Below are 26,757 nucleotides of genomic sequence, written 5' to 3' on the forward strand. Positions count from 1 at the left end.
GCGAACTATTTGATTGGTTCCCGTAGTGATATTTCGGTTTATTGTGTAGCGTAAAAACCAGTTTAGCGAACGTTAGCAACACTCGGTTGACTGTTTTTTATTGCCAAAACACTTTTAATATTCTTCTTACGTCAACCAAAACTCAAATTACTTACAAAAATATTTTTAAACAAGGATGGGATGGACTATAGATACATAAGAACAATGCCAATTTCAAGATGATGGACATGTACTATCATACCTTTTCATTATAGATGTTCTAATATGCTTGTTATACAACAATGCATCATACAACATGCCCAGTAACCCACAAATGTTCGAATGTTCGTAAGAATACTGGTTGTCATGACATAGATGGAAAATGTAACCGTATTGAATTTAGTACTTCAGTATTTTTAAAACCAAACACACAAGCCTGGAATGAAAATGACTGGCCTGCTGGTGTACGGTGATTCCAGTGACATATGCAAAACCTACACAGAGTAGGGATTCCTCCTGAGTGTCAGGAATTCATGAAGATGCCTAAAGTTTCAATGTTCTACATGTTTGGAATCGTTTTGTTCAGTGAAGTAAAATAGAGGCTGATCAATTGCCTTTACGTTGAGGCCTGTTATAGCGGTACATGATGCTGCTTGCTTATTAAAGTATCTACTACAAATATTTCGATGTATTTTATTTTTAATTAGAAATATACCTGCTGCCTTATGAACGTAATTATTGTGTGATTAATTATTGGCTAAAACTGTTTTGTACAAATATATTAAGCAAAATAGTATGTGAATGGGCGACGTAGCTCAGAACAGGGGAGATAATAAAACAGGTGGCGCGTCACTCGTCAGGGTCCAACAAACTCGAACAATAGCTGTATTGTTTTTCATTGCTTTGTCATTCTTTGTTATACCACGATCATAATGGACCAAAACCTTATGGGCTCTGTACATGACGTTCCTATACAGCACGGTTCTGCACAGGACGGTCTATAGTATACGCTGCAGTGAACGGTTACCAGTCGTTACCAGTTGACGTTTGTCTACACGTGTATTGAGATATGGGGAGGTTTGGGGGGGGGGGGGGGGGGGGGGGGGGGGGGGGGTGGCAGTAAAATCAGTAATAATAAAGAAAATATATGTATATTGTGGATAATAGTATTAAAAAATATATATAGTGATGACGGCTCTGTACAAGACGTTCCTACACAGGGCGGTCTAGTATTTTATATACTAAGATATGGTGGAAAACACATTAACAGTAAAGGGAATAAATATATATTTTGTATCGTTCCTACACAGGAAGGTCTAGTATTTTATATACTTAGATATGGTGGAAAACACATTAACAGTAAAGGGAATAAATATATATTTTGTATATAAAGAAAATATATGTATATTTTGGATAATACTCGAAAAAAACACAAAAAAAAACCAAATATTTAACGTGTGCGTGTGCGTATTAAAAAAATATATATAGTGATGATGGCTCTGTACAGGACGTTCCTACACAGCACGGTTCTGCACAGGACGTTCTATAGTATACACTGCAGTGAATGCATGGGCGTACGACCCGGGGGTGGGGGGGGGTGGGAGGAATTGCCCCCCCCCCCCCAAATTCGGGCAAAAGAGTGGGGAAAATTCGGGCAAATTTTATCTGGGTAAAATGTCGGGCAAATCAACCCCTCCAGCCCCCCTAAATCGCCCATGAGTGGATGGTTACCAGTTGTTACCAGCTGACGTTTGTCTACATGTGTACTGAGATATGAGGGTGGAAGTCAGTAATAATAAAGAAAATATATGTATATTGTGAATAATAATCAATAAATTATTTATGTGCATATGTATCGTCAACGTCCCTAACTGCGTTATGCTTCAAATTCCGTTCACTTTGTTTTCTCGTGCACGGTTCGCGCAATCAACATCCGATTTGTTGTCATCGGCATGTCGTTCATTTATGTGGTTTTTCTTCACAGTTCAGGAACGTTTTTATAAACAATAAAGTTGAGAAAAGTAAGTATCTAAATACAAAACTTTACAAACCCCTAAAACCATTAATTTTACTAAGTGTTTTCGTTTATTCCTTACAATTACCGATATCGGATCCACATGACTCGTAGAAATTGACTTAAAATGGAGAAAGACGAATTAACTTTCGGTGCGTGTCACATGACCTCACACGTGCCAGATCAACAAGGCCAAAGAATTTAATTTTTATGATTTTTAGGACCCCTGTTGTTAGAATTTGTTTTCAATTATTATATTCGATCTGCAAAAGGTATGCTACATTTTTGTGCCTCTATTGTAGTGAATAGTATTCATAATACATTCATAACAGTTGTAAATAATTTTGAGTATATAAATTTTGTTAATTTAGAATCAATTCATTTAAAAAATTATATTTTACAAACTATGCGCAGGTATGGACGTAATGCCTATCAGTATTGACATCAAGTGTGAGCGATGTGTGTTGATAAAACGCGGACCGGACCAGAATGCTTGACAAATTGAATTTTTCCTTTAAAAAAAATTAAGTGTTCGGAAACTGTGCATAATTAAGAAACATATATTTTTTCATGTAGTTGTCTTAAAAATGGAAAATGATGAACTGCGCATGACGGCTCTATACAGGACGTTCCTACACAGGGCGGTCTAGTATTTTATATACTTAGATATCGTGGAAAAGACATTAACAGTAAAAGTAATAAATATATATTTTGTATAATAATCAATGCGTTCGTATTGACACTGTATAAAAACGTGTGCATGGGTACACTTTGCCGCATAAAAGCTCAACTTTGCCACCCCCATTTTTTTTTATGTACTTTTCCCAATTAGATAGACATTAAGAAAAATGCAACAAAACACATTCTAATATTTAAAATATTACTTTACTGTTAAAACAAACTCAGTCACTCAGTTGGTCGCTTATAACCTGAAGACAGTCAGAGACAAACCAGGTTTCTGGGACCCTGTCGATCGTCGCGCCATCTGGAATAGAGTTATCTCCACCTGTTTCAGCTAAGCCGCTCATTAGGTCTTGGTTATATATAGGACATCCAGGAACAGCTTACTGAAAATACGAACTAAGCAAAGGACATTTAGTAAAGGAAGGCAGAATATATTGTTAGCTAAATGCATCTGTCAAATGTTTTACTGTGTACACTCTAAAAATATTCAACATTACACCATTAAATCAGCTTTAAGTATGCATAGAATGTGTATTACCAAACTGAGATAATCTTGTGATAGTGGAATTGCTTGAGAACACTGTCACATCATTATGTATATTGTTTGAGTTGTTTTGCATTTGTTATATAAAGAACATGCTTTTAAAACGATAATACTGGTTTAGACTATATAGGTTTAAATTTAGTTGCTTAACTCTCCAATTGTAAAAACAAACTGTAATTTGGGAAATATTTGGTTAAAGTTTTAAGAATAGAAATTCTGTAATTGGATAAACCCCCAGCATTAATGTGTCATGATATTTCTTCATGTTCATCAGTCACGACTACAATATTACTACTATGCATATTGAGTGTACCAGTAAGTTATTGCGCTTACAGTAATGAAATTGTGTCAATAGTTTAAGACCAAATACGGTTTTATAATACACGGTAAAACATTTCAGTCTATCTACTTGTATAAGTTTAATTCCAAGCGAGTGTTTGTAGTAGACCGGTATTTAAAAACAAGATTACGCGAATTTCTGAGGAAATTAGATTATTGAATCGTCTGACAGCGTTAAAAGTGTTATCGGTTGGCGTGGAGCGAGCACTAATCCGCCATGTTCGCGGTGCTAATGGATTTGGACAAAGTGCCACAACGCCTGCTAATCCAGTGACTTACACGTTAGGTTATATGGAGTTCTCTCTGCGACTTCACTTGAATCAATTCACAAGAGTTGAGTCTTAGTTGCTGAATTGATTACTAGTACTAGCCGGCGGACTGATAACGGCAGACATATCACGTGATAGAAATGGCAATAAACTCTTCAGTTGAAACTAATTTATATTTCATTAAACCTTATAATATAAAAGACGTACATTATAGACAGTATCCCCCCCCCCCCCCCTAAAAATACTTGTCTGTTAAAGTACGCAAAACACACGCCCTAATAAAGGAAATAAGGAAGAAAATGTTTTATTTAACGATGCACCCAACACAGTTTATGTACGGTTATATAGCGTCGGATATATGGTTAAGGACCACACAGATATTGAGAGGAAACCCGTAGTCGCCAACTCATGGTCTACTCTTTTCGATTAGCAGCAAGCGATCTTTTATATGCACCATCCCACAGCCAGAATAGCACATACCACGGCCTTTGATATACCAGTCGTTGTGCACTGGCTGGAACGAGAAATAGCGCAATGGGCCTACCGATCGCGCATCAAGCGAGCGCTGTACCACTGAGCTACGTTCCGCCCCTTGCTTACAAAGGAACAATGAATGAATGAATGAATGAATGTTTAACGACACCCCAGCACGAAAAATACATCGGCTATTGGGTGTCAAACTATGGTAATGCAAATAAATAAAGTGATGATCAACATCAATATAAAAATTCAAGGTTTAAACAAAAACAGTGTAAAGAACAGTGTAAAGAACTGTGCAAAAACACAAATATCACAGAATTTTACGGAAACTGAATATTAATAAAAACTTCGATTTTGTGCTGTATTGGCCATTCTCAAAGAAAATGTTACACCCCTGCACCACGGTGAGGTTACAGCACGCACAGAGGAACAAAGGAACAAAGTGTATATGTTCGAATTTCGACCTGCAACGCTGAATCGCATGTTATATAACAGTTTAAAACACACACGCACGCCACTAGCGTAGACCGGATTTTATATTGGTGGACGAGGCAACCACATTGCAGGGCCGTACACTCCGGGGGGGACATAGGAGGCAGTTGCCCCCCCCCCCCCGATAATATCACTTTTTTTTTACTTTAGAAAATAGCATACACTTTTATTACACATCTCAGTGTTTAATTTGTCTAGTGTTTCATTTGTTTATAAAAAGTAGTGCCCCCCCCCCCCCCCCCGGATTTTGATCAGGGTACGGCCCTGCATTGTCTATGAATCATATTATGGGGCGACTAGAAAATATATATTAATATGTTGTGTGGCACGCACACACGCGAACATTTATATTATGCACACACAATTTGAAACAATAAAGTGTTTACTGCGATAAAAGTGATAAATGATGGCAAGGGCAGATCTAAGCAATGGGGCCAGGGTCCCCATAAAAAAGAAACAAAAAACTTTAATGCGTCCTTTCTTTTGAACAAGTTGTTTACAAATTTCACTGAAGTTCCTTTTTTCAAAAAGTTGGTCAATAGCCTTGTTCGCTTCCCTAAATTACTTCCTCGTTCCTAGGTCTGCTCTTGGATACACACAGTATTGACATGAATAGCTACCAATGGACTATGACATTAATGAATTAATTTCCCAGTTCATCCGTGTAGGCGGCTGACTAGTGCTATTGAAGCCAACTGGACAAGCAATTACACGGCCTCTTGGCGTTTGTCGTTGACAGGTCGCGCTATCAGTGAGCATACTACCATTGAAACTAATCACCATGTTACCTGGGTCAGTCTGACTCGTGCTTTAACGAGGACAGCACCCGTCCTCGAAGTCGCATCATGAGATAACGGACGGATAGTATCTTCCGGTGACGGATCCAATCCAGAATGAGGATGAGGACATCTTAAACCCCCGAGATCCACGGGGCTAATGTATCCTCATAATCTGGAGCTTCCCGCTATAATTTTTGTCCCGGGTTGGGCTTTTGGCTATCCAGATACGAAACCCGGAACAGACATGCTCGAAACCTTAGTGGTATATGAGCATGGCAAAATTCACACACACACACACACACGCACGCACGCACGCACGCGCAAGCACACACGCACGCACACACACACACACACACACACACACACCGCTATTTGTGTGGGTTACGCAAAGTGAAAACAAAGTCAATGCTATAATGGAAATTAAGTACCGGTAAGAAAAAAACAAAAAAACAAACAAAAAAACCCCCCAAAACAACCCCACACAGACACACAAAAAACAACCCCAAAACAAAAAAAAAAAAAAATCCCCCAAAACAATCCCTGCAACAAAGATATTACGTTTTCGTAAATTATATTACTCGTTTAAAGTATTTCCATGTGGCATCCGTTCATTAGATAATTTAACGGTCACTCGTTATATTCTCTGTAAATGGTGTACTGAGTTCTTTTAATTATTGTTGGCGTGTTTGTGTTGGAACAACGACCCCACCCCAGCAACACACCCTGAAGTATTAAGTGATTCAAATTGTCCCATAATTTAAATACCCTTCTGGCCTGCGCCAAACTATAGACTGGGCATGGTTTGACATGTTTGAACCTATTTTATATATAGACACTTAAATACTAGTAGATGCCGAACACGTGTAAACGTACGCCCAGTATAACTGCTAGTCGCAGAAGTAAACTTGTCTGAGCGAATTCTAGTTGATTCTTGGTTCGTTATGTCGCGTTGTTCTTGGAAGAGTGCCAGTCCTCTCTTATAGACCGTGTAGGGAGGAGGACGTTGTCTTGCCTGAGCGAATTCTAGTTGATTCTTGGTTCGTTATGTCGCGTTGTTCTTGGAAGAGTGGCAGTCCTCTCTTATAGACCGTGTAGGGAGGAGGACGTTGTCTTGTGTCACGCTGGTATTGGTGAGTCTTGTTTGACACATCCATTAGTTCTGAGCACAGATCGCCCACCTCGTGTCATCAGTATGATCACTGCCAGTGTACAGACAGTTCAACGCATTGTGATAAAGTATAATCGGTTCATATCAGGTCAACGGGGAACGTTTGTTTTGTTTAACAACACCACTGGAGCACATTGGTTAATTAATCATCGGCTGTTGGATGTCAAACATTTGATAATTTTGACTCAGAGAAAAACCGCTACATGTTTCCTAATACAGCAAGGGATCTTTTATATGCACTTTCCTACAGACAGGAAAGCACATACCATAGCCTTTAACTAGTTGTGTGCACTGGTTGGAACGAGTAAACCCGAATCCTTCGACACAAGAACCTCATGCGAGCAATCAACTGACTGAGATAAATCCCACTCTCAAAATGGGAAAAGATGTACGAGGTAAATGGAAATGTAGTGAAATCATTTCGACTCCATCCACAACTAGATTTAGAATTATAAAATAGTCTAGTCTATAATATCATTTTAAAGATTCGTCTTTGTTTGACATCCACCGTAGCCGATATATATATATATATATATATATATATATATATATATATATATATATATATATGTGTGTGTGTGTGTGTGTGTGTGTGTGTGTGTGTGTGTGTGTGTGTGTGTATATATATATATATATATATATATATATATATATATATATATGTGTGTGTGTGTGTGTGTGTGGGTGCGTGTCTCTCTCTCTCTCTCTCTCTCTCTCTCTGTGTGTGTGTGTGTGTGTGTGTGTGTGTGTGTGTGTGTGTGTGTGTGTTGAGGTTTCGTTAAATACATTGGATTCATTCCATAGATTGTCTGTAAAGACAAATCGGCTAATACTCGTCACTCACATAACAATATAGAGTGTCGCACGATTAGGATCGAACCCTCTCAGTGAACCAATTCTCTGATTGGGTTTCTCCCACCGTCCCAACCAGTGCCCCACAGCCGGTGTATCAAATGTTGTGGTATGTCATGTCCTGTATTTTGGAAAGTGCATATGAAACTTGCCTTGCTATTAATGAAAACAAAATGTAGTGGGTTTCATCTGAAGACTGTAAACATTACTTAATATTTGAAATCCAATAGCAGATTATTAATCCATGTCTCTAATAGTGTCGTTAAACAAAACAAACTTTAACTTTAATCTTTCGATCTGTCCTGTGCAATATCAGATTTTGTGCACAGGACAGATGTGCCCGGGTCGAGATTTTACAAAGTTAAAGTTTGTTTCGTTTATCGACGTCACTTAACACATTGATTTATTTATCATAGGCTATATAATAATACATAATTTGGTAATTTTGACATATATAGTCTTAGAGGAAATCCGCTACATTTTTTTCCCATTAGTAGCAAGGGATGTTTTTTATATGCACTATCCCACAGATAGGATAACACATACAACGGCTTTTGATATACCAGTCGTGGTGCACAGGATTGAGCGATACATAAGCCCATCGACGGGGATCGACCGTACACCGACCGCGCATCAGAGGAGCGCATTACCACTGTTCCATCCCCCGTAAATGACTTAAGTAAGTAACCATTTGACCAAGTGAGACATCCACGAAAATAAATGCCCCGTTAATCGTGAAGCTGACCAGTACAGTATCTAACGCATGTAACAGGAATCCTTCCGATATGAAGATTCAGTGGTTTTATAAAAGTTAAAGTTCGTTTTGTCTAACACCACTAGAGAACACGATTTATTAACCATCGGCTACTGGATGTGAAACACTGGTAATTCTGAGCAAATATATTATAGTCTTAGTAGGGGAAACCTGCTAAATAGTTTCCATCAGCAGCAAGGCGGATCTCTTATATGCACATCCAACAAACATATCAGCACATACCAGTCGTAGAGCACTGGTTGGGGCGGGAAAAAACATTGCAGAATACTTATAATGAAGGAGTTAATGGCATACTGTCACGGATTTAAGGACCTTATTTCTCTAAAAATGGATAATAAATAAACATTACATTAATTGTTGGAAACCAAATCTAGCTATCGCATCACCTAAACTGAACGATGATGGAGTAAAATCCATGTCATCCCTCTCGGCAATTTTAGTTTTTCAAAATTCAATTATTTTTACAAAATGTCATTAATAAATGCATGGTGGTTAAGAAGATGGTTGAATAAAGTACATTTAGGGACAAATCAAATACAGGTAATACTTTGTTAGACCATTAAATAGGTCAGTGGTCTGTGAAAATATGCCTTTAAACGGTGTTTGATCATACGGCCAATGCACCTCGGGTGAGCGCTCTACCGACTGAACTAGTCCCACTTCAAACGTTTTACGAAGTCCCGCTCCCTGTAATACTAATATATTGACTGAAAAATAGTGTTGTCACTTCCACTGCAGTAACCTGTCTACAATGACACTGCCTGCATCGAACCGAAACACGATGTGCCAGATTATTCCATCTACCAATGTGGAGTTGCTACATCCAGCTTTTCCTGGCGTTGTAATATTAATCGCCTTATCTCTTTAATGTGCTTCAGTATTAAGAGCATACTTCCGGCTTGTCAAAAAAAAAAAAAAATAATAATAATATAAAAGAGAGGGAAAAAAAAGAGAGAAAAAAAAGAGAAGAAATTCATGGACGATATTACCAAATAGGATATAATATAACGAAATACGATATATCCATGAATACAAATTGAAAAAAAAAATGAAGACGCCCCCCCCCCCCCCCCCCCCCACCCCCCATTTAATTATTGTTAGCATTTCTTTCTGTCTTCCCTCATTTCTATTTGGGACTTTTTAAGTGTGGAAAAAACGAAACGAATCAACAGAGAACAATCGATTCTGTAATGAATCGGCCCACCACTGAGCTGTGTCGCACCCACTATCTCTCTCTCTCTCTCTCTCTCTCTCTCTCTCTCTCTCTCTCTCTCTCTCTCTCTCTCTCTCTCTCTCTCTCTCTCTCTCTCTCTCTCTCTCTCTCATGAAGTGGCAGGTTTCCTCTCTCAATATCTGTGTGGTCCAAAACAATGTCTGACGCCATATAACCGTAAATAAAATGTGTTGAGTGCGTTATTAAATAAAACATTTCCTTTCTAATAACTAAAACATTATTATTATCCTCCATCCTTCTCTCTCTCTCTCTCTCTCTCTCTCTCTCTCTCTCTCTCTCTCTCTCTCTCTCTCTCTCTCTCTATCTCTCTCTCTCTCAACAACCATGTCGTGAGGTGTCGTTATAGGAATATTATTTCCCTTTCATTTCCCAAATATACATACCGACTGACGTTGCAAGGATAAGTGGGTTCAGCTAACAACATTAATTATGAGACTGCATGGGCAGAATGTTAATCTTATAGCTCGTGGCGCAAGTCTCCGCACCATTACAGCAGCCACTTAATTGGAATGAAGACAGAAAATAACTATCATCAGACACACAGCTGGAATTACAAGCGAAGTAAACAGACGACTAGCACAACAAAAACAACATGAGATAATCTCGAATGAAGTGTTTTTATTCGGGTACAACGGTAAACGTATTTTTTGTGTTGATGAATAATTCCAATTAGTATTAACTTTGTTATTTTAGTTCAAAATCCAGTATATTGCTAGACAAGACACGGACTACAGAATGCGTCACTTCATTTCAACTTATGTTCGTGTTTATATCCAATTAAGGTTCAAGCACGCTGTCATGGGCACACACCTCATCTATCTGGGCTGTCTGCCCAGGACAGTGGGCTAGTTAAGTTTTAATTGTTAGTGTCTAGTTAGAGGAAAGAGGGTGTAGTAGCCTTACACCTATCCATTGAGTCGTTAAAACTTGCTCTGGGTTGGAGACGGTACCGGGCTGCGAACCATGTACCTACCAGCTTTATGTACGATTGCTTAACCACGACGCCACCGAGGCTGGTAAGATGCGTCATAGGATACATGAACACCCATTCTTGTCCAGCACATAGCACCTTCATAAACCTAGAATGGTAGTTTAGCAACACACCAATATAATTGTAACACCTTCATAAATCTAGGATGGGAGTTTAGCAACACACCAATATAAATATAACACCTTCATAAACCTAGGATGGGAGTTTAGCAACACACCAATATAATTATAACACCTTCATAAACCTAGGATGGGAGTTTAGCAACACACCAATATAATTATAACACCTTCATAAACCTAGGATGGGAGTTTAGCAACACACCAATATAATTATAACACCTTCATAAACCTAGGATGGGAGTTTAGCAACACACCAATATAATTATAACACCTTCATAAACCTAGAATGGGAGTTTAGCAACACAACGAAATAATTAGAACACCTTCATAAACCTAGGATGGGAGTTTAGCAACACACCAATATAATTATAACACCTTCATAAACCTAGGATGGGAGTTCAGCAACACAACGAAATAATTAGAACACCTTCATAAACCTAGGATGGGAGTTTAACAACACACCAATATAATTATAACACCTTCATAAACCTAGAATGGGAGTTTAGCAACACAACGAAACAATTACAACACCTACATAAACCTAGAATGGGAGTTTAACAACACACCAATATAATTAGAACACCTTCATAAACCTAGGATGGGAGTTTAGCAACACACCGATATAATTATAACACCTTCATAAACCTAGGATGGGAGTTTAGCAACACACCGATATAATTATAACACCTTCATAAACCTAGAATGGGAGTTTAGCAACACACCGATATAATTATAACACCTTCATAAACCTAGGATGGGAGTTTAGCAATACACCGATATAATTATAACACCTTCATAAACCTAGAATGGGAGTTTAGCAACACACCGATATAATTATAACACCTTCATAAACCTAGAATGGGAATTTAACAAGACACCGATATAATTATAACACCTTCATAAATCTAGAATGGGAGTTTAGCAACAAACCGATATAATTATAACACCTTCATAAACCTAGGATGGGCGTTTAGCAACACACCGATATAATTATAACACCTTCATAAACCTAGGATGGGAGTTTAGCAACACACCGATATAATTATAACACCTTCATAAACCTAGGATGGGAGTTTAGCAATACACCAATATAATTATAACACCTTCATAAACCTAGGATGGGAGTTTAGCAATACACCAATATGTCGTTAACATCACACCAATATAAGTATGTTTAATCAAACAGTTTAGCAATCGAACCTGGCAAATATTAAAAATGTTGATAAATCGTGTTGTGTATGCACACACTGTATTTGTACTGATGAGCTGTGTAGATCAATGTCAACAAAGGAATTGAAAACAAAAATCTTAATTCATATGTACACATTGGATTTGTACTGATGAGCTTTGTAGCCCTAAGTCAATAAACAAATTGAACTAAAAAATAAAAAAGCTTAATTCATATGCACACAATATATTTGTACTGATGAACTTTGTAGCCCTAAGTCAATAAAAATTGAACTGAAAAAAGTCTTAATTCATATGCACACAATATATTTGTACTGATGAGCTTTGCAGCTCACTGACAATAAAGAAATTGAACTGAAAATGTATACTTAATTCATATTCAAATTCTAGTTCAAGCTCTTTATTGTTTTAAAATGGCAAATATCAAAATGCTGACAACTCAAAAAGAATGTGTTGTGTTTGCACACATTGTATTTGTACAGTACTGATAAGCTTTTTAGATCAAAGTCAGTGAAGAAATTGAAAACAAAAAAGCTTAATTTATATGCACACATTATATTTGTACCGATGAGTTTTGGAGCTCAATGACAATAAAGAAATTGAACTGAAAAAAATATGCTTAATTCACATTTAGTAATTGATTGCCACACGTAATTTAATACGAGAGAAGAACCCAGTTAACACCATACCGTACTGCTAACTATCGCAGTGAAAAGTTTGACTGGTAATATTTCTAGTCAATTCAAAATTGATTAGCAAATACTATTTAATGTCTTAAAACAGTGTAGCGATCTATGTAAGTTGCGTAGCTAATCGCGACGCGACAATGAACAAAAACAGATCCATATGTCGGTAGTTATAGGATATTAAACGAGCTTCCATTTCGTATCAAGTTTATGTCCCGAGTGAAATACTTTTCAGTTGCCATGAGCTTTAGTGAGTGACAGTGAAAATTATTTCATGAGGGACAAAAACATGGTACGAAGTGGTAGAGAGTTTAATATCCTATTTATTACCCATAATTGATCTTAATTTATATCATTCAACTCGTTAGGGCTGACGTTCCTGTCAGATTGTTGTGCGCTGATCAATGACGTCACCGTGTGACGTCGAAGTGTTACGTCCCACTTGGCGTTGTAATGGGAGGTATCACTTTCATATGCACCAATATATATGTAACCATATGGGTAATAATGTATATGTTGTATGTGTGCCCAACAGACAGATAGTACATACCACGACACTTTCCAAATGAACGCCCCAGTGTGCCCACTGAAGTGATTGATAGCCAAGGAGTAAATTAGTTTCAATCTAATTCAAACACACCCACCCAGCTCAGTTCGAAAACAACAAACACACGTTTCACGTTATGTACATCGTCCTATCTTTGCGATCTGGATCGTTTTAAAAAAAAACAATTTTTATTCTCCAATCATTTGACATTTAAGCTCTACTGTTTTGCTGAAAACTAATAGGCTTTTCCGTTTCTCTGCGAACTATATAACTTAAGTATGGATACATGGGAATATCAAGTCATTCCAAGTTTAAATTGACTGCTTATCTTATTTTATTCTAAACAAAATGAAGTAGCATTGGCGACGGTTTGTTAATGAATGAATGTTTCATAACCACCCAAACATGACAAATACGCGGCTTACTGAGTGTCAAACACAGGTAAGTGTAAGTAGGAATTGATTAATAAGCATTAAAGGGACATTCCTGAGTTTGCTACACTGTAAGATGTTCCCGACTAATAAAATATTTCTACGATTAAACTTACATATTAAATATATTTTCTTCTTTAGAATATCAGTGTCTATATATTCAATGTGTTTCTGATCGTCTTAATATTTGTAAGAAGCCGAAACTGGATTTTGTCTTCAAATAATTTCGTACGTACGAAACAAATATATTTTAGGAAGTACAATGAAATTTAACCTAGTACAAATATTAGAATGATCAGAAACACGTTTAATATACAGCCACTAATATATTATGCAGAAAAATGTATTTGATATGTAATTACAATCGTTAAAAAGTCTCTGTTAGTCGATAACATCTTAAAAAGTGCAGTAAACTCAGGAATGTCCCTTTAATGCAAACATAGAATAGAATAGAATAGAATAGAATAGAATAGAATAGATGTTTAACGACACCCCAGCACGAAAAATATATCGGCTATTGGGTGTCAAAATATGGTATATGCAACAATACTAATGTAAACAGTCAAACGTCAAATTAAACCACGGTGTAAAGATTTGATTCAATATCCAGTTGTTTATTAGTACTGCTCAAGAAATTATGTTATGATCGTGAGAGTAACAACACTTATTTACCAGCATATTTACACAATGTGCATACCTACATTTCATGACCTAGAACAACTGACAAAATTCGTGTAAACTCGAAATAGCATTATAAAAAGAAAACGATTCAACACATTCGACTCCAGTGACACTTTACATCAGTAAAAATTAACCCATCGACCTAAATATTTTGAAATAGGAAATTAAAACGATATCAATTTCAAGTACGTTTATGATAACATTGTTTCCATCATACGAAGTACGAATCGAAAGAAAGTATTTGTATCGAGTGTTCGAGTGTCTTGTTTTAATCCAGATGTTTCAATATTGCTAAGGCGTATCCTTCCGTACGGTGGCAGTCGATTGTAGAAATATTAAGCCGAACCCAGCTTGCCAACTCTAATTAGAATGACACTTTAATAAAAAAACTATAGGTAGTTTATTTTTGGAATGCATATAACTGAATATGATGTCTTGTATTCATGTAATGAAAATGATTAAAAAACATTTGATGTATATATATGTCGGTGACGTGTAGATATATTAGTGATAATGATTATTATAATGTATAATTGTATAAGAATGTAGGGTAAACGATAGGCTATTCTGGTGTGAATGGCTTAGTAACAAAGCAGGGTCTTTTGAATGAATGAATGAATGAATGAATGTTCCACGACATCACACCTGTATCGGCTATTGGTGTCAACAAAGGTAAATACGTGTATATGTTACAGGAAATATGTATTATCAGGAAATATGTATAATTCCTGAAAATTTCAGGAAATATGTGTAATGTCTGATTCACTCAGGAAATATGTGTAATTCCTGAAATTTCCAGTAATTATACATATTTCCTGAAATCTGATGGTGAAAATTATACATATTTCCTGAAATCGTTCTGATGAGAAAACCAATAGTATTTAAAAAATATTTTGTATCATGTCTGGCATGAAATAACAACAGCAATATGTTTCTAAATTGAAATACATTTTTATTGAAACATCATTTTAAAACGGAAACATAGCACATTATTTCAACATAATACATATCGGAATGTCTAGAGTCTTGTTTAGTGTTCTCATTAAGGTAGGAGTGAATTGCACTTAGGAGAGTTTATTTGTACACGGCAGTCTTGAGTGACACCTAGAGTTGCACTGCATCTTGGCCTTGAAACACCGGCAACGATTAGTTTGACAACGCTTGGAACCAGCACAGTTGCACTTGGTAAAACCCTGCCCACCACAGTTAGATTCAAGTTGAACAGCTTGGCGGAGAGAAACGGTATTCTCTGTGTTGAAATCATCTGCAGAATACAACTTGGTAGCACACACATCGATTTGGTTGCGTGAATATTTACCACTGAGAGTGCCACCTTTCACAGCAATACTGTACATGTCATTGTCACTGCATTCAGTTACAACACCAATGATATTCCGTGGATCAGTTCTACCTCTGTCAACATGGGGGATAGATATAGTCACATTGTCGCCGACTTGTACGGGTGCAAAGATACGCTTACTTCTTTTCACCATGCGTTCAGCTTGCATAGTTTGGGCTTCATTAGTAAATTCTGAACAAATTGTCACTTTGCAGCACGCAAGGAGCACCAAGTAGGAGAAATATGTCTAGCAGTTGAAATGCAACCTCAGCGGCACGTTTCGATGTCAAGGGGCGCAAAACACAGAACTTCGTGAGGTGATCTTGATAGACCATGATCCATTTAAACTGTCCTTGGCTCATTGACTGCATGTCGATTAGATCGACCTGGGCTCTGGAGTTGAAGTCTTTGGAGATTATCGGCTTGACGACTATTCCTTTTGTAGTCGGTCTCTTTCTCTTTTTCTGGTACTCCAGACACAGGGACTTGAAGAGGTTCAGTGCTTCTATTGTGATGTTGGCGTATTTCTTGGTCAACTCGTACACCATCTTGTCTCGACCACCATGACCAGTTGCAATGTGGGCACGTTTAACCACATCAAACGTCTCTTCAATTGACACAAAGTACAGAGGAGCTTCATCTGCGTGCACACGTCGTCTTATCAGCCTTTCACTGTCACCACACTGAAGAACTTTATACTTCTTAAGAAGGTAGTATTGGTGCGAAGTCTTCTTGGAGACACTAGCAGCTTGCAGCAGTTCACTGATAATTGTGCCATACTCTTCTTTAGGGATCAGAACTCTCTTGTTGTCTTCATATGTCTTGAAAAGGCTTTCTCGAAACGTATCCTGGTGCTCCATAATTGCAAGTGTATAATGGACTGGAAATTAATGGACATTTATGCCAGTAAAACTCAAGTGTTTTGATTACTAATCTCTTTTTGCGCAGCATTTATATGGAAGCTATCTCAGGAATTGTCATAGCTAATCTGTAGGTATGTTTAAAGTAATTAACAAGCCTTCTCACATAAGATCAAAAAGTATCCCCTTTTGTTTTTATAACCACTTATTACTTTACATCAAAGACATTCATACACATTGATACCAGTCAAACTCGAGTGTTTACGATAGAATGGAGGAATGACTGATCAGGATTTTAAAAAAAATGCATTCATAAAGAGCTGTGCAGAACATTATATTTAAACCATGGACTAAATTTTAAAACGGGTACAGTGTGGAACCGAAAATAGTTCCCGTATCATTAAAAGAAGTTTGCTGGCGTGGCGGTCTATTTTTAGATTAAAAAATCATTTATGACGCGCATCCGTCTAAATATAGACTAGTTATTTGACTGTCTGTGACCGAGCCGGACTAGACCATTACAGAGAAGGGGTGTAATCATACACTATTTACCTGTGCACTACAGGGCAGTACTGCTGCATGTTGACACTCGGAGTTGATTGTTTGTGTAACAGGGGCATTTTAATCTATACATAATGTTTTATTTTGTTTATTTCAGTTTACAATTAGTTTGTTCTTTCTTTCAGACTGACATGCAAACTGAAATAATTATAGTTCACCTGACTCTTGCACACACTTTAATTTTTGAAATAATTTAATTTAAATTAAAAGAAACAGTTCTTTTTTAAAATTTCCAAAACATTTTTCATTTTTTGACTATATGTCGTCCCAAACTAAAATAATCAAGGGGAAAACAAACAACAAAAAACCGGATTTGTTTTTAACGAAATTTACAGTATAATAGTTTATCTTTACTCCTTTGCAATAAATAAAGAATTCATACAACGTATTAAAATTTGTCAATTTAGGAGGGTTGAGTTTCATGAATTTCATACAAAATGTCAAATATCGCGTTTTCGTCAAAATCTTCAAAACACAACCACCTTTAATTGTAAGATATGTCTACAACATATTAATTTTAATTGAAGTTTGTGGTTGCTATGGTTATGAAAATGACCGTGGAAAATTGCTCAAAAATCGAATTGTCTAAAAAAAAAAAAATTCTTTCGCTATTTTTTTAATTTTTGAAATAATGTTATTTAAATTCACAGAAAAAAAAAAATGTTTTTCTTATTTCCAAAACGTCGATCCTAACTAAAATAATAAAGGACTGCTAGCTGTTTGTGGTATAGGCCCACGAAATGCACAGAATACACAACTCATCCACACCTTGCATCAGCAGTAATGGTAAAGCCCAAGCATGTTTACCGGACAAAAGACACACAAAAAACACCTTCGTGTCGTTTATAAGACAAAAATTACACATTTAGCATAATCTACAATCAATCCCAAAGTCATACGAGCCCATAAAATCGAGAAATTGATACATTTGTTTACAAACTGACGTTTTCACTAAGGTCGCAACAGCAGATATATGGAGTGCGCACGCGCTGAGAGTAAGAAAGTTCGTAAACTTCACTTTTTCCAATAAAAAAATGACGGATTATAATCTGCACCAATCAAAAAAATATTTACACTGATAGCTCGGCAAGTATCTCAGACATTAATTGGCTAGCGAACTGGGATGAAACCGCCTCCTGTCAAAATGCTTGACACGAGGAATCCCTTCGAGTCCCCAATTTTAGCAGGGAATCCTCAAGCTTTTCCATTAGGAATGAAATTTAAACGATTTAAAAACATGAAAAATGAGGGTGGAAAAATCAATAAGACAAATATAACAAAACTATTTTCGGGTAGAAAAATGGTTAAAGTTCCATATTCTGAGTGAACTGGCTCGCGATCGCCGTTTTATTAAAATACAAATGGTGTTGACAGTGAAAAAGCCAGTGTTAAAACGTTACTTAACCATTGAATTTAATTAGTACAACGCTCAGTGAGCAAACTTCTTCTAATGTCAGTTTCAGCCAGTGCTCCAAAACCTGCATATACAGTATCGTGGTATGTGCTGCCCTTTCTGCGACGAAGTAAATATGAAAGTCCTTGTTAGACCCTGCCCGTTTCGTACCGTTTTATCCCCTGGTTATTAGTCCACTACCAGTCCAACTGCAGGGGACTATAAGTTTCATCTTTGTCCTATCAGTCTGTCTGTCTGTTCGTCTGTCTGTCAGTTCGTCCATCCATCCGTCCCACATATAGTTTTCGCGCACGAACCCGCACAGTAAGATACTAATTCCGTTTGTGTATTTAAACACTTTTCGTACTACATGGCAATGGCCAGCCTCGATGACAAATAGTGGTTGAGCCATCGGACGTAAAATTGGAAGGATGTTAGGTCCTGTTCTCACATCCCGATACCAGCTAACTCACGAACTGACCGTTGACAGCTCTCTACCCTGTTTGTAATGTTAACCCGTCGGTCCTATTATACTATTAACTTAGATTTTTACACATCCATTGGTGAGAACACCATGTGTTATTTTTGATAGCACATAGTTGTTAACACTGTGAAGACATACGACTGGCTGCTCTTAGGTGATGGCCAGGTCACCAATGCCATACGTCCAATTACTGTTTTGTAATAGGCGTCTGGATTGGTTAAAATGATATCACGTGATCTAACAAAACAACGTTCATTCTTCCATGAGGTAGTACTATACCAAATAACTTCCGGCTGGGTCAAAGTTCGAGGTGCACCCAACTTTTGATAGAGAAGTGAACACCACAAGTCCTGTGATTGGTTATAAATGTGAGTGTGTTGGTTGTAAAAAATAATAGTTTCATCTGGGTAAAATAAATGTGCAATTTTATTTCATCTAGTACCAATGTGTCAAGTAGCCTTGTGCTTGAAACATGTATGGGGTACCTGTAAAAAAAAGTACTCAAATTTTGTGCGAAACTAGGGTAGTCATAGACGCTACCCGTTATCTCAGAAACGAGCAGCTTGACCCCCATTTTTTTCTGATTCACTTTAAGTGTAAGGGGTGGTAGTATTTATATCCGTGGCGTTTATGTCGGTTGATACGTTGCAGGTAGGAGTTTTAGCCGCATATGTTACTATTGTCGTCTATGGAATTTGATTTGGTAGTATACACCCATGAACGTGAAAACTGCACGTTTTTGGTAAACAAATAAAAGCAGAATGTTATTACCGGAACTACTTTTGATCAATTACGTCAACAACGAGGATTCCATCGTTTCTATTTTTATCCCAATATCGTCTGCACTGTGAGTGACAGTGACAAACTGACAGACGACAATCACAATGTCGGATGATAGACACGAACGTTTTGGTGGAGACTTTACATTAAGCCACCGCAATTCAGGCTTTAAACGCTCCACTTTTGAACTGAGACACATAATGTATATGACAGGCCACAAAAACGAAGCTTGTGTTTTCACAACTTTTGACACTGCAATTTTAATATAGTAATCAATAATTCTTCTAAATAATTTGACGCTCTCCCTTATGTCAATTAGTTCAAAATTCATACTCTAACCGCTTTACAACAAATCTTCCAATTAAGTATATAGATCGTTCAATTCTTAATTAATTATTTTTGAAAAAGAAACCTGTTTGCGTTATCAGTTGATGTTCCGTTATTTTAAATTTTATAACTTTTTATCCACATACGATACAGAAATTTAAATTTATAAAACCTTTAGTAAATCATTATAATAAATCGGAGATTTGATGGAAAAAAACCCGAATGTAACTTTCTAAGAGAATTCCCTTATTTGTGTATTGTAAATCATTGTGGAATAGTTCGATTTTTTTAAAACAATATAGTTTTGTATAATGGCAATATTAATGCATTTGGAATTATAAGAATTGAACGTTATATTTTTGACGTTCATGCGATGATAAACACCGTTTTACACACTTATGTATGAACGGCTTATCGCTTACGCGCTACGCATGAACGTAAAAAATATAACATTCAATTCTTACAGAACCCTGTTTTTTCAGGATATGTAAAAAAATAGAATAATAGATTCGTGTCCGTTAGATACCATTTATCTAACACCTCGTTGTTTAAAAACGTCTCAAACTCGCTTTCGCTCGTTATATACATTTTAAAACAACTCGTTTTCAGATAAATGGTATCTAACGGCCACTCATGTATTATTCTCTATATGTATATTTTATTTTTTATATATCATTTTATGTGTGTTCTTTATATAATGTGTACGTTCATTTTTATATTATTACTCATAATTCCTTTAAGGAATGGCTTATGTACTTTTATATTGTATTTTACATTACATTTCATTATTGTGTGCATTTACGGTTATATGGCGTCAGCCATATGGTTAAGGACCACATAGATATTGAGAGAGGAAAACCACTGTCGCCACTTCATAGGCTACTCTTTTCGATTAGCAGATAGGGATCTTTTATATGCAACATCCCACAGACAGGGTAGTACATACCACGACCTTTGATATGCCAGTCGTGATGCACTGGTTGGAACGAGAAATAGCCCAATGAACCCACCGACGAGGATCGATCCCAGACCTACCGCGCATCGATCCAACGCTTTACCTCTGGCCTACGTCCCGCCCCTATTGTGTGCATATAGTGACTCTTATAAAATATCTGTACGTTTGTCTGTCTGTCTATGTGTCTCTCTGATTCACTAGAGCGGTGTGAGACGACTGGACCAACTTCTCTCACACTAACATCTCAAACTAAACAAACATTCCAGACGGTTGAAGTGTGCCCAGGATAGCGTGATTGAACCTTACTTGAATCTAATCAGGAAAATTAAGTCAAAATGGAATGAAAAGTGGCAACAACTGATTAACTGGTTTCCTTATCAGTATGTCGTGTTAATAACTGTCTGTCTGTGTCCAAAGTAACTACCTACCTATCAACCATTGCGGTCTGGATGTAGCCCCGTGGTAAAGCGTTCGCCTTATGCGCGGTCGATCTAAGATCGATCTCCTCCGGTGGGTCCACTGGGCTATTTCTCGTTCCAGTCAGTGCTCCACAAGTGGTGTAACAAAGTCTGTGGTATGTACTATCCCATTTGTGGGATGCTTGTTGCTAAACGGAAAAAAATAGCCCCCTTGCATGGTGACAGCGGATGTTCTCTCTCATTATCTTTGTGCTCCTTAACCATATGTTTGACGCAATACAAGCGTAATTAAAATGTGTTGAGAGCGTTGTTAAATAAAATGTTCATTCCTTCGTCTTTCTATCATTGCATTTTGATTTTAATACATTTTAAAATATTTTAAATGTCAATATATATCCAAACACTTCTTATCGTCGTTTTGTAGGTATCAGTTTTCATTGTGTCGGACTACACAACCTCCGGGTCTCAAATCCAGCGACAGGTTTTATTTCCGCTTTATTGTCTCTTGAAAATGTAAACTTTTTCTGGCGGGAATTCGTTTATATGTGTATCGTGTAAATGGGATACCGTTCGATTTAACACTGCTTAAGACCGATGTACACCCACAGTCTTGTTTTGTCTAACCAGTGCAATTTCGGTTCCGTAATTCGGCGAAATCTAATCATTAATTTTGAAGACGGCTGCGGCATTCTAAGCTGGAAGCAATTTGAAATCAAACCATCAATTCGCAGGGCTGTTAGATGTCATCGCGGCCCCTTTAATCTTGTCGGATTTGACAAAGATATCGAGTTGATCCAACACAAACAAGTGCTATCGGAAAGACAGAATTAGTTTTTTTTCCGTTTGTGGTTGACTGAATTGAAGGAAAACGGAGTATGTTTACCGACTAACGGTTATGTGTAACAAAAATATTAAATCTGCTGCAACAATGCCAAGCAATAATGAACAATTTTGCTCAAAGACGGTTTCCGCCGCCAGGAATATTGGATCCAGGGCCAGTCGGTCAATGGGAGACTCTTGCTAAAGGCAACACAAGGACGGAACCAACGTCCCAGCGGGGCGGTTATTCTTTTCTGAATTAAGAAAACGCTATACCCTTAAAAGCTCGTGTACTGTTATAAAATAAGTTACCAGTAATGTACTTTCAGAAATTATCAGAAATTAATTTGTTTTTTAATGTTAGAAACGTATTTTCATAATAAAAACGTTCCGAAAGGTTATTGCTAATATAATACCATTGACATTTTATAATTTTAAAGGGACATTCCTGAGTTTGCTGCATTGTAAGATGTTTCCGAAAAATAAAATATATCTACGATCAAACTTGCATATTAAATATATTTTCTTGCTTAGAATACCAGTGTCTGTATATTCAATGTGTTTCTGGTCATCTTAATATTTGTAAGAAGGTCAAACTGGGTTTTGTCTTCAAATAATTTCGTACGTACGACAAAAACAATATTTTAGGAAATAAGATGAAATTTAACCTAGTACAAATATTAGAACGATCAGAAACACGTTTAATATACAACCACTAATATTTTATGTAAAAAAATATCTGATATGTAATTACAATCGTTAAAAAGTCTTTGTTAGTCGTTAAGATCTTAAAAATTGCAGCAAACTCAGGAATGTCCGTTTAATGTATTGCTATTTGTTATTATAGACTATTATAAATTTAAGTTTCGCATTTAAAACACACAATGTCATACAAAGTTAAAGTTTGTTTTGTTTAGCGACACAACCAGAGCACATTGCAATGTCACAGTCACACAGTCGTGCACTTGCATGCACTTGTTCAATCAAATGTTCGTGTACAACTTGCGTAAAAACGTTTGAATTCAGATATTGATAAGCACATATTATACTAATTATATTTAGGCTTAAGGATACAGCTTACTACATATTATATACACGTACATGTACCTGCTAATATACCACACTAGTTGCATAAAAATGTACAATGATTTACTACGAACGAAATATGTAAAGATATTTCAACAGAGATCTGAACAGTCGTGCGATGAAATAAAACCAAATCAATTGAATCTGATTCTACCCGTCTTTAAAGGTCGTATAATATATATTAATTTGAAAGGACATTTTCCTATATTTTTGTGGTTTACAATAGTACTCGACTAACACAGTTGATGTTAAAATACTACGGTGTGAGCGTGCTGTTAGTGAATTGTTATAAAAATTCGATGGAGTAATGGAGGGTGCAGAAAAAGAATTATATTGCTTAAAAGAGTTATCGAATTTCAGAGAATATAAAACAAGAATAACACAAATTATATATATATATATATATATATATATATATATATATATATATATATATATATATATATATTCATATTCAAAAATATGTAACAAATCCTTATTATATTATATCTTCTTCTAATTTTTAAAATTTGTTTTGTTATATTAAAATAAAGGAATCAAAGGCTATCAAAAATATTTGTCCAGTCATTAATACCGTAAATGAGTATTGAAGAGTTTAATGCATTATTTCAATGGCTAAACAATCAGGGTAATCACTTTGACAGACACCACCACGCACGCGCACACACACACACACACACACACTTTCTTTCTCTTTCGCCATAAGTTACTAGTACTAGGACTATTCAATAACCATAATGACATTATTTTGTGAAAAGGAAAAAAAAAGAAACAAAAAGTTACCATGGTTCTCCCCCACAAAACCCCCCACAAAAAACAACAACAACAACAACAACAACAAACGAAAATCACTCATTTTTTGCCTTTACCAAAGTTTGACGCCAAAAATTTTCGTGTTGGGGTGTCGTTAAATAGTCATTCATTCGGTCCCCAAAACACCTCTCATGTATTATTATTTTAATGCAAAGATCAGAAATACATTGTCCCTAATGATTTGTTCATACCAGATGTAATACGTTGCTAAAGAGGACTAACTAGAGCTACAACTACTGCTACATATAAAACAAACATCCTTTAAAGATGCTTTGTGAAAGCGACCAAATGGGGACGTGGCCTTCTTATAATGCATACAAGTAATCAAAACACACCTACGAACGTAAGGACCTCGTACAATTTGCTTATAATTATCGACTGCCGAAGTCAGTTAATAATAATAATAATAATAATAATAATAATAACACAGGTTAACATAAATATCCATCAGTAATTGTATATATATATACAAACAAGAGCGAGAGAGAGAGAGAGAGAGAGAGAGAGAGAGAGAGAGAGAGAGAGAGAGAGAGAGAGAGAGAGAGAGAGAGAGAGAGAGAGAGAGAGAGAGAGAGAAAGACAGACAGACAGAGACAGAGAGACAGAGAGAGAGAGAGAGAGAGAGAGAGTTGAGAGTTAAACAGAGAAGGGGCGGAAAAAGGAAGGAAGGGAGAAGATGCGGTACCTATATGGTAATTATGGTAATCTAGGCACTGTGATTTTTGCTGTAATCACGAAATATTTTTTGACGAATAAATGCTTAAATGGACGTCGCTTGCCACGCACGCTCTGGATCAATTGCTGTCTATTGATTCGACTCATTCATTCATTGATACTAATATTCGTGTTTATATCAATTTACGGTTCAAGTACGCTATCCAGAGCAGTGCTTTCGATTCGCTGTTAACCCCCTCTCGTCTTTTACAGTACCCTATAACTAGTTCATCAACGGCCGTGGTACGTACTATTCTGTTTATTGGAAAGTGTACCGTTCTACATTTGGAAGGATTAGTCAGAGGCGGTAGTGGGTCCTGTCCATTTTTAAACACTGTCTCTCTCTTTATCTTTCTTCTGTCTCTATCTATCTTTGTTTGTTTCTCCCACATCCCACTCATTAGGCCAAATGTGTAACTAATCATATATTATCCAACAAATAGCCGTAGTTTAAAATGTGCTGAGGTGTGTTTCAACAAATATCTCTCGTCTTTGTAAACATCCGTTAACCAGTGAAAAACGTTTTTATGTCGATACATTTCAATTAAATGCCTACTGCTTAAAGATCACAATGTAGCTCGTTTTGGTTAATAATTGAATAATAACATACCAATCACTGATTTTGGTAATTGTCATTTTTTATTAAATGACGTAAAGGTATATGTATTTACATAAAGAAAAAATGTTCAACATGTACTTGTAATCCTGATTTTCTAAATACCCAAAAGGTTGCGTGCAAAAAAGAACGCCCTTCTAATTGAAGTTAAAACTAAAATAAAATTATAGGTATAACATGTATACCTGTACATTCAAAGGTATAAGGCTTAAGCCGTAGACCTGTACATAGACAACAGTTCTCAATGACTAACTAAATGTATAAAATGTATACTTGTACATCTAAGGATATAAGGCATAAGCCACATACCCGTACATCAAACAGATTAAAATTTTAAGTTTAAAATTTGAACATCATGTCAAATATTAGAAAAAAGTATAGATATAATATATATATATATATATATATATATATATATATATATATATATATATATATATATATATCATCTATGTTAGGCTAGCATATGTGATGGGGCGGATGGTGGGTTGTAAGAAATAGGTTAAAAGGTTACCTTTACAATTTGAACAATGGCTTGTTTCTCTCCCAGAATGTGAACAGCGCCCCCTGTCGGCTAATGTGTATACTTATTAAGAATTACTGGAACGCGTTTGAATGACTTGTTCCAGTAAAATTCTAGGACTGCTAATATTCTGTAACTATTCCTACAGAATCATGCTGAATATGTTCAACACAAATCTATTTATCTGCAATAAATGTTATTTATGTCGATACATTTCAATTAAATGCCTACTGTGTAAAGATCACAATGCAGCTCGTTTTGGTTAATAATTGAATAATAACATACCAATCACTGATTGTGGTAATTGTCATTTTTTATTAAATGACGTAAAGGTATATGTATTTACATAAAGAAAAAATGTTCAACATGTACTTGTAATCCTGATTTTCTAAATAGCCAAAAGGTTGCGTGCAAAAAAGAACGCCACAAGGGCAAATACAAATGCATGCAGCCCCACGCCAACTGTTTGTGTTATGTAAGACGTTTTACTTTTAGTCGTGTACCTGGAATCCTCGTCTATTAAAACTAGTTCGATTCGGTTGAGATTATTTACAAGTGTCAACATGCAGACACGCTGATTAAAGATGTCTTAACTGTAAACACGACCTTGTGTCTTGGGAGATGGTACGCTCCCCTATTAGACACACGGAACACAATATGGCGACTCGGCGCGCGCCGAGGGGACACACTTGGACTAGATGTCAAACTCCACTTCATTAGTCGCCCCGTGCTTCGGCAATTAATCTCGGTTCTTCTCCTTTGTCTTGTGGTGGAATCGATTAATCAATGACCACCAGCCGACTCGAAAAGAACATG

The 26,757-nt window shown here is 36.5% G+C and overlaps 2 protein-coding genes across 2 annotated transcripts; both read right to left on the minus strand.

The window, feature by feature from the left end:
- Window positions 1-15,316: 15,316 nt before the first annotated feature.
- Window positions 15,317-15,760, minus strand: LOC121383764. The gene has a single exon (XM_041513861.1). It carries the CDS (start codon window positions 15,758-15,760, stop codon window positions 15,317-15,319), a length of 444 nt encoding a protein of 147 aa, XP_041369795.1.
- Window positions 15,761-15,773: 13 nt separating this feature from the next.
- On the minus strand, window positions 15,774-16,451 carry LOC121383768 (KRAB-A domain-containing protein 2-like). The gene has a single exon (XM_041513863.1). The coding sequence runs from the start codon at window positions 16,449-16,451 to the stop codon at window positions 15,774-15,776; it is 678 nt and encodes a 225-aa protein (XP_041369797.1).
- Between the last annotated feature and the right edge of the window lie 10,306 nt (window positions 16,452-26,757).

The sequence above is a fragment of the Gigantopelta aegis genome, chromosome 10, assembly GCF_016097555.1.
Source record: "Gigantopelta aegis isolate Gae_Host chromosome 10, Gae_host_genome, whole genome shotgun sequence".
NCBI classification, from domain to species: domain Eukaryota; kingdom Metazoa; phylum Mollusca; class Gastropoda; order Neomphalida; family Peltospiridae; genus Gigantopelta; species Gigantopelta aegis.

Excerpts from the sequence above, each read along its gene's own strand:
- LOC121383764 (XM_041513861.1), bottom strand. The coding sequence starts at position 15,760 with ATGCAAGCTGAACGCATGGTGAAAAGAAGTAAGCGTATCTTTGCACCC.
- LOC121383768 (XM_041513863.1), bottom strand. The coding sequence starts at position 16,451 with ATGGAGCACCAGGATACGTTTCGAGAAAGCCTTTTCAAGACATATGAA.